General features: G+C 54.7%; 5 protein-coding genes across 5 annotated transcripts in view; 2 read left to right on the forward strand and 3 right to left on the reverse strand.

Moving 5' to 3' along the window:
* Positions 1-899, reverse strand: part of ENH_00077630 (hypothetical protein, conserved) — a gene marked incomplete at both ends in the record, with an annotated part of 2,862 nt that extends 1,963 nt beyond the window's left edge. Inside the window, one exon of the mRNA XM_013583077.1 lies at positions 1-899. This exon is cut by the window's left edge and continues 1,963 nt beyond it. Within this exon, the coding sequence (XP_013438531.1) occupies positions 1-899 (899 nt within the window).
* Positions 900-1,099: 200 nt separating this feature from the next.
* Positions 1,100-1,582, reverse strand: ENH_00077640 (hypothetical protein; the record flags this gene model as incomplete). The annotated part of the gene is made up of 2 exons (XM_013583078.1): positions 1,100-1,493; positions 1,575-1,582. The coding sequence occupies 2 exons, from the start codon at positions 1,580-1,582 to the stop codon at positions 1,100-1,102; spliced, it is 402 nt and encodes a 133-aa protein (XP_013438532.1).
* A 321-nt stretch (positions 1,583-1,903) lies between these two features.
* Positions 1,904-3,121, forward strand: ENH_00077650 (hypothetical protein, conserved; the record flags this gene model as incomplete). Its single annotated transcript, XM_013583079.1, has 1 exon — positions 1,904-3,121. The coding sequence occupies one exon, from the start codon at positions 1,904-1,906 to the stop codon at positions 3,119-3,121; it is 1,218 nt and encodes a 405-aa protein (XP_013438533.1).
* Positions 3,122-5,109: 1,988 nt separating this feature from the next.
* ENH_00077660 (hypothetical protein, conserved) lies at positions 5,110-6,827 on the reverse strand (the record flags this gene model as incomplete). Its single annotated transcript, XM_013583080.1, has 2 exons — positions 5,110-5,322; positions 5,670-6,827. The coding sequence occupies 2 exons, from the start codon at positions 6,825-6,827 to the stop codon at positions 5,110-5,112; spliced, it is 1,371 nt and encodes a 456-aa protein (XP_013438534.1).
* Positions 6,828-10,336: 3,509 nt separating this feature from the next.
* ENH_00077670 (hypothetical protein) lies at positions 10,337-10,546 on the forward strand (the record flags this gene model as incomplete). Its single annotated transcript, XM_013583081.1, has 1 exon — positions 10,337-10,546. One exon carries the CDS (start codon positions 10,337-10,339, stop codon positions 10,544-10,546), a length of 210 nt encoding a protein of 69 aa, XP_013438535.1.
* Positions 10,547-10,793: the final 247 nt, after the last annotated feature.

The following is a 10,793-nucleotide window of genomic DNA, read 5'->3' on the forward strand; positions in this document are numbered from 1 at the left end:
GTCCCGCTCCTGCTGCTGCTGCTGCTGCTGCTGCTGCTGCTGCTGCTGCTGCTGCTGCTGCTGCTCTCAGCAGCATGGACGGGGGCCTTATTTGCTGCAACAGAACCAATCAGGCGATGCAAATTGGCCAACTCTACAGCATCTGTTGCTGCATGCAGCGGCAGCCGGCAGCAGCAAGGCAGCAGCTGCAGCTGCGCCAAGATGCTGCTGCAGCGAAGCAGAGCAGCGTCGACTGCAGCAGCAGCAGCAGCAGCAGCAGCAGCGCACTCCCCCAAGTCCCCGCAGCTGCCGCCGCAGAACGAACATGAGGATGCAACTGAGCCGCCTGCGGCTGCGCTTCCTGCTGCTGCTGCTGCTGCTGCTGCTGTTGCTGCTGCTGCTGCTGCTGGTGTTGCTTTTGTAACAGCTGCTGGTGTTGCTGCTGTGGCAGCAGCTGCTGCTGCAGCAACTAGTGTTCTTTTTGAAGCAGCAGCAGCACGCGCTGGCGCAGCTGCTGCGTCAGCAGCCGTTTCAGTAGCTGCTGCCGCTGCTGCTGCTGCTGCTGCAGTTTCCGATGCTGCTGTAGGTGCTGCAGTTGCTGCTGCTGCTGCTGTTGCTGCTGGCGTTGTTGCTGCTGGTGCGTCACTTGCTGCAGATGCTGCTTTAGAAAGCTTTGCCTCTGCAGCTGCTGCTGCTGGTTCCCTTGCTGCTGCTTCCCCTGCTGCTGCTGCTGCAGCCGCTGCTTCTGCAGCAGCTGCTGCTGCAGCTGCTGCTGCAGCTGGTGCTGCGATTAGCTTGCCTGCATGCGCCACTGCTGCCTGGCTGCTGCTGCTGCCAGTAACAGTTGCAGCAGCATCTGCAGCAGCAACTGCAGCAGCAACTGCAGCAGCACCCGAAGCCTCGCTGCAGCAGCGCTGCATTCAGCAGCAAGTGGTGCTCCTTCCCTCCGCAGCTGAGGGAGGTGTGCTCTTGCTGCTGCAGCGGCAGTTGCTGCTGCAGCTGCTATTCTTGCTGCTGCTGCTGCTGCTGCTGCTGCTGCTGCAGCTGCTGCAGTCACCGTCTTACTGCTTCCGCTTCCCTGGTAGCATCTGCTGCTGCGGCTATTTCTTCCTGCCCTCGCTTAGCAGCCGCTGCGCTTGCTGCTGCTTTGCTGCTGCTGCTTCTGCAGCAGCAGCAGCAGCAGCTGCTGCTGCTGGAAGGCCGGATGCCTTCTAAGTTGAAGCAATGCTTCGTGTGCCGTAGCAGCAGCTGCAGCGGATGCAGCGGCGCGGGCAGTTGGCTGCTGGCTTTGCTGTTGCTGTTGCTGCTGCTGCTGCTGCTGCTGCTGCTGCTGCTGCTGCTGCTGAGGCAACAGGTTGACGCTGTTAGCCCCTGGAGTTCCTTGAGCTAGCTGGAGGCCAGAGTGGCCTTTGAGCTGCTGAGGCTGTTTCCGCTGGTGCAGCCTTCCCTGTTGCTGCTGCTGCTGCTGCTGTTCCTGCTGCTGCTGCTGCTGCTGCTGCTGTTGCTGCTGGCCCCTGCACCGCTGGAGAGATGAGGGGTTGCCGGTGAAGGCCCTGCTTCAGCAGCACGCGCTGTATTGGACACCGCCAGCTCACAGCTGCATGCAGCAGCAGCAGCTGCTGCTGCTGCTGCTGCTGCTGCTGCTGCGCATGCACTTTCTGGGGTGCAGAAGAGCTGTTTGCTACTCTACACGCTAATTCTCAAGGACTATTTGAAGTTTATTATTAATTAATTATTTAATTTATTTCATTTTGCTGCTGCTGTGCTGCTGAGGCTGGCAGCAGAGCCTCTAGGGGGTGTTCCGTGGGGCCCCCCAGGAAGGCTGCTCCCACAGCAGCAGCAGCAGCAGCAGCAGCAGCAGCAGCAACTGCCGCTGCTGCAGCAGAGTCTTAACACACACGCGGCAACAAGCGCCTGGAGCACCATGACGCCGCCCCGCCGTTGCAGCTGCAGCTGCCACAGCAGCAGCAGCAGCAGCAGCAGCAGCAGCAGCAGCAGCAGCAGCAGCAGGGAGGTGACTGTGGGGGGCTTCAAAGGCCTCTCTGCTTCTCTCTGGCCTCTTTGCCCAGATCTGCGTCTCGACCTTTTCTTCTTCGACGAAGTCCAGAATGCGCAGCAGCTGATGGAGCTGCTCGTGCTGCCCCCGAAGCAGCAGCAGCAGCAGCAGCAGCAGCAGCAGCAGCAGCAGCAACAGCAGCAGCAGAGCACGCCTGAAGCAGCGCACAGCGGCAGCAGCGGCACAAGCCAAAGCGCCTCCACCGGCGCCGCCCCCAGCAGCAACAACAGCAGCAGCAGCAACAGCAACAGCAGCAGCAGCAACAGCAGCAGCAGCAGCAGCAGCAGCAGCGTGGCTGGCGCTGCAGTGCAGAGTTTGCTGGCGGGCTCGCCAGCAGCAACAGTGGCCCCGAGAGTGTGGGGCTGCTGCTGCGTGTGGGGCTTTTTGCTGCTGAATGCATGCGCTGTGGTGTCAGTGGAGCAGCTGCAGGTGAGTTTGCTGCGGTGTATGTACACCGCGGCTCGCTGCAGCAGCAAAACCAAAAGCTTCTTCACGGAGTGTCTCCTCGCCCTTTCCGGCGGCAGCAGCATCGCAGCAGCAATTCAAAAAGTGGGCCTTCAGAGCAGCACGCAGCAGCTGCTGCTGCTCTCCTTCACTGACACCAGGGCGCTGCTTTGCTGCTGCTGCAGCAGCAGCAGCAGCAGCAGCGGCAGCAGCAGCAGCAGCAGCAGCAGGTGGAGGCCACTTGTGCCCCTCAACGCGGGCTGCGCGCTCTTCTCCCAGGGAGAGGGCAGGAGGATCATCGACCAGCTGCAGCCAGCAGCAGCAGCAGCAGCAGCAGCAGGGGACGCAGCAGCAGCAGCAGCAGCAGCAGCAGACGAAGAGAAGAGGCAGCAGCTGCTGCTGCTCGTGTTGCAGCAGATCCAGGGGAGGAACGTAGCCCTCGCCAGCGTTCCCCCACACGGCAGCCTAGTCCCTCTGCAGCAGCAGCAGCAGCAACAGCAGCAGCAGCAACAGCAGCAGCAGCAACAGCAGCAGCAGCAACAGCAGCAGCAGCAGCTGTTTGGCATCAGTAGTGCAGAAGCAGAGCTGCCAGGAGGAATCCATGCTGCGGTCCTCTCAAGAGTTGCTGCGCGGCACATTTAGCCAGCAGCAGCAGCAGCAGCAGCTGCTGCTGCTGCAGCTGCTGCTGCAGCAGCAGCTGCTGCTGCTGCTGCAGCAACGGCTGCCAGCTGTGTGTCTGTACACCGCACAGGCCAGCGTGTCTCCTTTTGTCCCCTTCGAACTCGAAATTAATTTTTTGTTTTTTTCTTTTTTTTATTTTGCAAACTTTTAATTTGTTTATTTTCTTTCTTTGCTGCTGCACAGGTTTTGTCTCCTTTGCTGCTGCACTTGTGTCTCCTTTTGCTTCCAAAAAAGATAATCTTTTCTTAGCTACTAAACACCAAGCAGCAGCAGCAGCAGCTGCTGCTGCTGCTGCTGCTGCTGCAGGGCACAACCCAGTTGCTGCTCTTCTCCGCACGGCAGCTCTCTATAAAAACAAAAGCTGCAGCAGCTGCAGCAGTCGCTGCAGCTGCAGCAGCTGCAGCAGCTGCAGCAAGCTTGCAGGCAGCACCTGCTGCTGCTGCAGCTGTTGCCGCAGCTGTTGCTGCAGCTGTTGCTGCAGCTGTTGCTGCAGCTGTTGCCGCAGCAGCTGCAACAGCAACTGCAGCAGCTGCAACTGCAGCAGCAGCTCAAGTAGCAGCAGCAGCTTAACCAGCAGCCACTGCAGTAGCAGCAGCAGCTGAAGGGGCGATAGGTTCCTTTGCTGCTGCTGCAGCTGCTGCTGCTGCTGCTGCTTCAGCTGCAGCAGCAGCTGCAGCAGCAGCAAAGGGGCCTATCGCCGGACCCCTAGAGACTCCTCGAGAAGGTGAAAACCTCGAAGCAGCAAATTCGCGTCCATGCGTCTCTAAACAGCAGCAAAAGAAAAGAGACACAGCAGCAGCTGCTGCTGAAAGGAGACACAAAGGAAGAGACACAGCAGCAGCTGCTGCTGCAGCAGCTGCTGCTGAAAGGAGACACAAAGGAAGAGACACAGCAGCAGCTGCTGCTGCAGCAACTGCTGCTGAAAGGAGACACAAAGGAAGAGACACAGCAGCAGCTGCTGCTGAAAGGAGACACAAAAGCAGCTGCTGCTAGAGGGAGGCACGCCCACACAAACAGTGCAGCAGCAGCAGCAGCAGCAGCTGCTGCTGCTGCTGCTGCAGGGGGAAGAGAGAACATAGAGAAGCAATAGGCAGCACAAACCCTAAACCGTAAACCCTAAACCCTAAACCCTAAATTAAACAAGAGAAAGAGAAATACGGGAAGGTGAAATTCAAATAAAATAAAACAAATAAAACTTTTAAAATAAAACAAATAAAACTTTTGAAATTAAAATAAAAAACTAAAAATGAAAAATGAGAAAACAGCAAACTGAACCAAAAACAAAAGCGGCAGAAATAGAATAAAATAAACAAGCAAATTAACAATAAAACAATTAATTAATTTAATTGATTAAATTAAATTAATTAATTAAATTAATTAAATTAAATTAATTAAATTTTAATGATTTTAATGATTTAAATGATTTAAATGAATTAAAAAGACACAAAAAGGAGACAAAAAGAATAAAAAATGGACTTAAAATGACAAAAAAGAGATAAAAAGAGGTCATATTAGTTCAGCCGGGAGGAAAAAAAGCTGAAAAACGCAAATTTGAAGAATAAAAAGAATATTTAAAGCATTTTAATGATTTAAATGATTTAAATGAATTAAAAAGGGACAAAAAGACACAAAAAGGAGACAAAAAGGATTAAAAAAGGATTAAAAAAGGACTTAAAATGAGAAAAAGGGATGCAAATTAAAAAAGAGAATTAAAAATGATTTAAAAGAGGTAAACCTCAGAAAGAAGAAAATTAAAAAGATGAAAAAATAAAACGAAAAAAGACAAAAGAGATTTAGAATAAAAAAGAAAATAAAAAGAAACAAAAGGAGACAAAAAGAGACAAAAAAGAGACAGTAATGAGGCAATACACGAGACTGGCAGACACAGCAGCAGCAGCAGCAGCAGCAGCACACGCAGCAGCAGCAGCAGCAGCAGCAGCAGCAGCAGCTTACAGGGTGACGCACTGCGGCACCCAGCTGCCGCCATTTTGCTGCTGCAGCGGGGCCCCGCCCTCCGCCTTTGCTGAAACTGCTGTGTTGTTTTGAATGACAATGGAAGGCTGCTGCTGCTGCTGCTGCTGCTGCTGCTGCTGCAGCAGCGCCAAGTCGCTGCGCACGCGCTGCAGCTCCAGCAGCAGCACCCAGTGCGCCCTTGAGTCTGCCTAAGCAGCAGAAGAAGCAAACAATTAATTAATTAATTAATTAATTAATTAATTAATTAATTAATTAACAAACAAGCAGCTGCAGCAAAAGGCAGCAGCAGGAGACAGCAGCAGCAGCAGCAGCAGCAGCAAAGGCCTGGGGGCCAAAAGCAGCAATTTGGATTCTAGAAAGAGACAAAAAAAAGCAAAAGAGAAAAAGACAAAAAGACAAAAAGAAATAAACAACAATAAGAGGAAACAAATGGCATTAAAAGGAAACAAACAACAAAAAATAAATAAAAATAAATAAATAAAAATAAATAAATAAAAATAAATAAATAAAAATAAATAAATAAAAATAAACTCACACTCGCAGCTCCGTAAGGCGCCTCTTGCTGCTGCTGCTGCTGTCCATACACCCCAAGCTGCAGCGGGTACTGCGCCAGCGGCAGCGGGGCCCTGCTGCTGCGGCCTGCTGCTGCTCCCTCAGCAGCAGCAGCAGCAGCAGCAGCAGCAGCAGCAGCAGCAGCAGCACAGGAGTAGCTGCTGGGGGGCCCCTCAGCCTCTCGCCGAAAAGATGACAGCCGCAACAGCCGCTCGAGGCCCCCCCGAACAGCAGCACGGAGGCCCCTTGGGGGCCCCTCTGTGGCAGCAGCAGCAGCAGCAGGAGCAGCAGCAGCAGCAGCAAGAGGCGGCGGAGCCGCAGCAGCAGCTGCAGCGGGAAGTGCTGCAGCGCCAACCAAAGAGGCAGCAGCAGGACCAAAACCTAAAGGCCCTGCTGCAGTGAAAGAAGCAGAGGGCTCTTGTTCTATAGGCAGCCAGCCGCTGCTGCTGCTGCTGCTGCTGCTGGTGCTGCTGCTGCTGCTGTACGTGGTGCTGCTGCTGCTGTGGGTCTCGATCTCCGCTGCTGTGCTGCTGCTGCTTCCTGCTGCAGTTCTGCTGCGGGACAAAGAACTTGTGCGCGAGCTGAGGGGCTGGCCGAAGCCGCTAAACGTCAGCTCTTGCTGCTGCAGCAGCTGCTGCTGCTGCAGTCCTTGCTGCTGCTGCAGCTGCTGCTGCTGCAGTCCTTGCTGCTGCTCCTCCCCCTCGCCTTCCTGCTGCTCCGCTGCGGTCCAATCCGCAGATGCTGCGCTGCTGCTGCCGCCGTTGCCGTTGGCGCTTCTGCCGCTGCTGCCGCTGCTGCTGCCGCTGCTGCTGCCGCTGCTGCTGCTGCTGCTGCTGTCTGCTGCAGCAAGTGGAAGCAGCGCAGCAGGAGGAGTTGAGGGGGGCAGCGGCCCCGAAGGCTCTGGAGTTGAAAGGAGACTCTGCAGCGTTGAAGACTGAGAGCTCAGCAGCAAAGCAGGAGCAGCAGAGAAGGGGCCCCCCAGGCTGCTGCTGCTGCTGCTGCTGCTGCTGCTGCTGCCGCGGCGGCTGGGGGGCCCCTCTGCGGCCTCGGGGGGCCCCTCCCCCACAGGTGACCTCGAAGCTGCTGCTGCCTCCGGGGGGTCTTCGCCGTCGGAGGGGCTGCGCAGCAGGAGTTCGCTCATCGTGCAGCTGCTGCTGCAGCGGCTGCTGCTGCTGCTGCTGCCCGTGCTGCTGCCGCCGGCCCCGCTGCTGCTGCTGCCGCCGCAGGTGCTGCGCTGCTGCTGCTGCTGCTGCTGCTGCTGCACACGCCGCGTCTCCCCGTGGTTGACTCGCCAACAAGAGCTGCAGACTCTGGGAGAGTCCGCAGCCGCTTCTCGAGCTATCCTTCCCACAAGCCCCGCAGCAGCAGCAGCAGCAGCAGCAGCAGCAGCAGCAGGCTGGGGGGGCTGCCGACGGGGGACGAAGGGAATGCCCCGAGAGCAGCAGCAAAAGGAAAAGAAAAAGAAGCAGCAAAAACTCAAATGGCCGCAGCAGCAGCAAGAAGACGCGGAGAGAGCTGCGGGAGGGGCCCCAGAGTGAGGGAGGCGCAGCAGCAGGAATCTTTTGCTGCAGTGCTTTGATTTTTAAAATTCTTTTTTGGGAATTCAATTAAACAAGATAAAACCTTCTTTGCTGCCACAAGGGCTTCCTGCTGCTGCTGCTGGCTGCCCGCTGCTGCTGCTGCTGCTGCTGCTGCCAGCGCAGCATGCACCGCCGTCGCAGTCTGCGGCTGAAGGGGCTCTTTGGCAGCAAATTGCAATGAAAATGGTTTATTTTCAAAATAAATAAAAACTAAATATGTTTTTTGAGATAAAACGCCGAAATGTGCAAAGATCGGCGGCTGTTGGCGGCGGTTTTGTTCAAATTGGCGCTCTTTTGCAAAATCCGCAAAGACGCGCTGCACTGGGGGCTGCTCGCGGGCCGGAGGCGCTAAAAAGGGAAAATAATTATATTTTTATAATTAATTTTAAATAACAATTCGAAAAATGCGCGAAAAGGGCCTTTTAAGAGCTGTTCGGGCTGCAGCAGCAGCTGCTGCTGCTGCTGCCGCTGCAGCGCCGCCGGCGAAAGCCCCCAGGGTCACTTCTGCTGCTCCTTTTGCTGCTGCCCAGCAGCACAGCAGCAGCAGCAGGCGGCTGGCTGCGGGGAGAGCAGCAGCAGCAGCTGTGCTGCAGCACAAAGGCTGCAGCAGCCAATAGTTGCCTGCAGCCCCACTGTCTTCTATGGGAAAGAAGCTGCTGCTGCAGCTGCGAGCTGCTGCAGCAGCTGCCGAGTTGCTGCTGCAGCGCAAAGTCGGAAGCTAGCTGCTGCAGTAGCTGCTGCAGCAGCTAGCTGCTGCTGCAGCAGCTGCTGCAGCAGCTGGCGAGTTGGCCCGCGCTGCAGCTGCAGCCAAGTCTAGGAGTGATGGATTCCACACTTCATTCTTCTGTTATATTTTAATTTGTAGTTTTGTTTTTATATTCCTTTATTATTATTGAGGGTCTATTTAATATATAAATATATATATAAATATATTATAAATAAATATATATATAAATATATATATAAATATATATATATATATATGTATATGAGTAGCTCTACTAAAGATATATAAAAGTATAGCAAACAAATATATATATATATTTATTATTTATTTATTTATTTATTTGTTTATTTATTTGTTTATAGTTGTAAAAGTGTCTGAATATCTGAAGAGTGTGGCGGTCAGCTTGCAGCGTTGAGGTGTACGTACACCTCAACTCTGCGCTGCTGCTGCTGCGGCTTACCTGCGGTGTACGTACACCCGAGAGAGTGTAAGAGGGTTTTAGTGGATTTTTGCAAAATAGGAGCAGCAAAGTGAACTTCTTTTTTTGAAATTAAACTTAACCTGCTGCTGCTGCTTCTATTTGCTGAAGTGGGGTTAAGTGAATTAAATTTTATTTAATTTCATTTTCTATTTTTGAATCCAAAGACAACGCAGTGGCCCCGAGCTGCTATTCTAGCTGAAGTGCTTTGCTGCTGCAGCGCAGCAGTGCAGCAGCAGCTTGCTGCAGCAGCAAATGCGATTTTCTTTTCTGCTGCTGCTGCTTTGCAGCGTCGGTGTACGTACACCGCTGTTGCGGTGTACGTACACCCCAAGTGTGCTCTGCTGCAAGGCCTCATTTTGCTGAAACTCTTTAATGGAGTTTTTCGGATTTGAAGAAACATTTGCAAAATAAATGCCATTTAAGGGGCCTTTTGCATTTCTGCTGCCCCGCTGCTGCTCCTTTCTGTGCTGCTGCAGCTCGTATTCAGTTGTGCTGCGCTGCTGCTGCGCTGCTGCTGCGCTGCTGCTGCGCTGCTGCTGCGCTGCTGCGCCGCTCCTCTTGCTGCAGAAGCCGCTGCTGGTGGCTTCGCAGGATTTCGGAGTTGCTGCTGCTGCTGCTGCTGCTGCTGCTGCAGTTTGTCGGGAAAGCCCTTGGGCGGGAGCCGCTGCGACTCAGCAGCAAAGTGGAATTGCTGCCATTGCAGCATTAATGGCAAAGTTGCTGCGGGCGGAGGCGCAGCAGCAGCAGCAGCAAAGACAAGGAGGCCTGGGCAGTGTGGGGGCTGCTGCAGCAGGCGGGCGGGGGCGTCGGGAGCTGCTTTTTTGGGATTTTGAAGTGTACTTACACTGGAAAATGTGATTTAAAAGGAAAAGTTGGTCGAAGTTGCGAAAAAGAAAAGCAAAAAGTGGAAAGAGTCGATCGCGGGCTGAGTCGCTCAGCCAGTGGTCTGCTGCTGACTTGCAAAGGCGCAGCAGGGGGCTCTGGCGAGTTGCACACTGGCTACACATTTGTTTTCTTTTTCGCTTTTTTCCTTCGAAATAAAGGAAATAAATGCGGAGTTTTTGGCCTTTTAAAGGGGCTGTTGGGGCGCGGGAAGTCGCGGAATCGCGGGAGGAATCGGGATGTTGAATGGGTGCTGCTGCGGTTCCTCCAGCTGGTTTCGACTCCGTAGATCTCGCGGAGGCTCTTTTTCGAGTTCGAGGCTGTTGTCTTTCGAAAAAAAATGAAATTCTCTTGACTTTCGAGACGCGGATCCTTCCGTGTTTCTGGAAACTGAAGAAGAAGTGGCGCGCCAGCTTGCGCGCCACTTCCTCGAGGTGTCTGTACACCCGAGTCGCTTTCGCGCTTTCCCGCGTCGCGCCTTCGCCTCGCCTTCACTAAACATCTTTTGCCTTTCTCGCCGGCGACAAGTGGCTTTTTTACTGTTTTTCATCTCAAGTGGCGCTGCTGCGCTGCGCAGCAGCTCGGATTCCAGCAACGCGGGTCACTGCGCTGCTTCCGACTTCTCCGTTTTTTGCAACTGCCTTTCCGCGCTGAGTCCTTCTCCTCCGCCCTAGACGCAAAGACACAGTTGCCTGCAAGCCGAAGCCCCCGGCCGCCCTCCGCGTCGGCAGCAGCAGCAGCAGCAGCAGCGGGAGCCGACAGCAGCAGCAGCCCCGGGGAGCCGACAGCAGCGGCAGCAGCAGCAGCAGCAGCAGCAGCAGCAGCGGCGCGCGGGTGTTTGCTGGCCTGCTGCTGCAGCTCCGCGCCTCCCTCGAGCTCCCGGAAGCCCCTCCGTCTCTGAAACTTCTTTTGTTTCTTTTGCTTCTTTTGAGATCTCCGAAGTTCCCAAGTGTCTTCGAAATAATTTTTTTCTTTTCAAAATGCCTCTGGGGCTGCTGGCGGACGCGGAGGTCCAGTCGGCTCCTCCGGAGCTGTTCCATTTGCGGCGCGAAGTGGCCGAGGGGGCCAGCAGCAGCAGCAGCAGCAGCAGCAGCAGCAGCAGCAGCAGCAGCAGGAAGGATAGGGAGTTCATAGAGGCAGCAGCTGCGGTGCTGCAGCAAGACCACGAGGCCGCTTGTCTGTCATTCTGAGTCGCTGCTGGCTGCTCCTGCTGCTGCGCCTTGCTGCTGCTGCTGCTGCGCCTTGCTGCTGCTGCTGCTGCTGCTGCTGCTGCTGCTGCTGGAGTGTGCTGCTGCTGGGGGCGAAGCTGGAAGGTTTGTGGGTTTGTTGGGCGTTGTGTGTGCAGTCACAGCTCGTTACCGGGAGGCGTCTTGGGGTCCTTTGGCGCCGACTGTGGGGTCTGCGGAGTTTGCTGCTGCTGCTGCTGCTGCTGCTGCT

The sequence above is a fragment of the Eimeria necatrix genome, genomic scaffold (assembly GCF_000499385.1).
Source record: "Eimeria necatrix Houghton genomic scaffold, Enh_scaff810, whole genome shotgun sequence".
Lineage (NCBI taxonomy): Eukaryota > Apicomplexa > Conoidasida > Eucoccidiorida > Eimeriidae > Eimeria > Eimeria necatrix.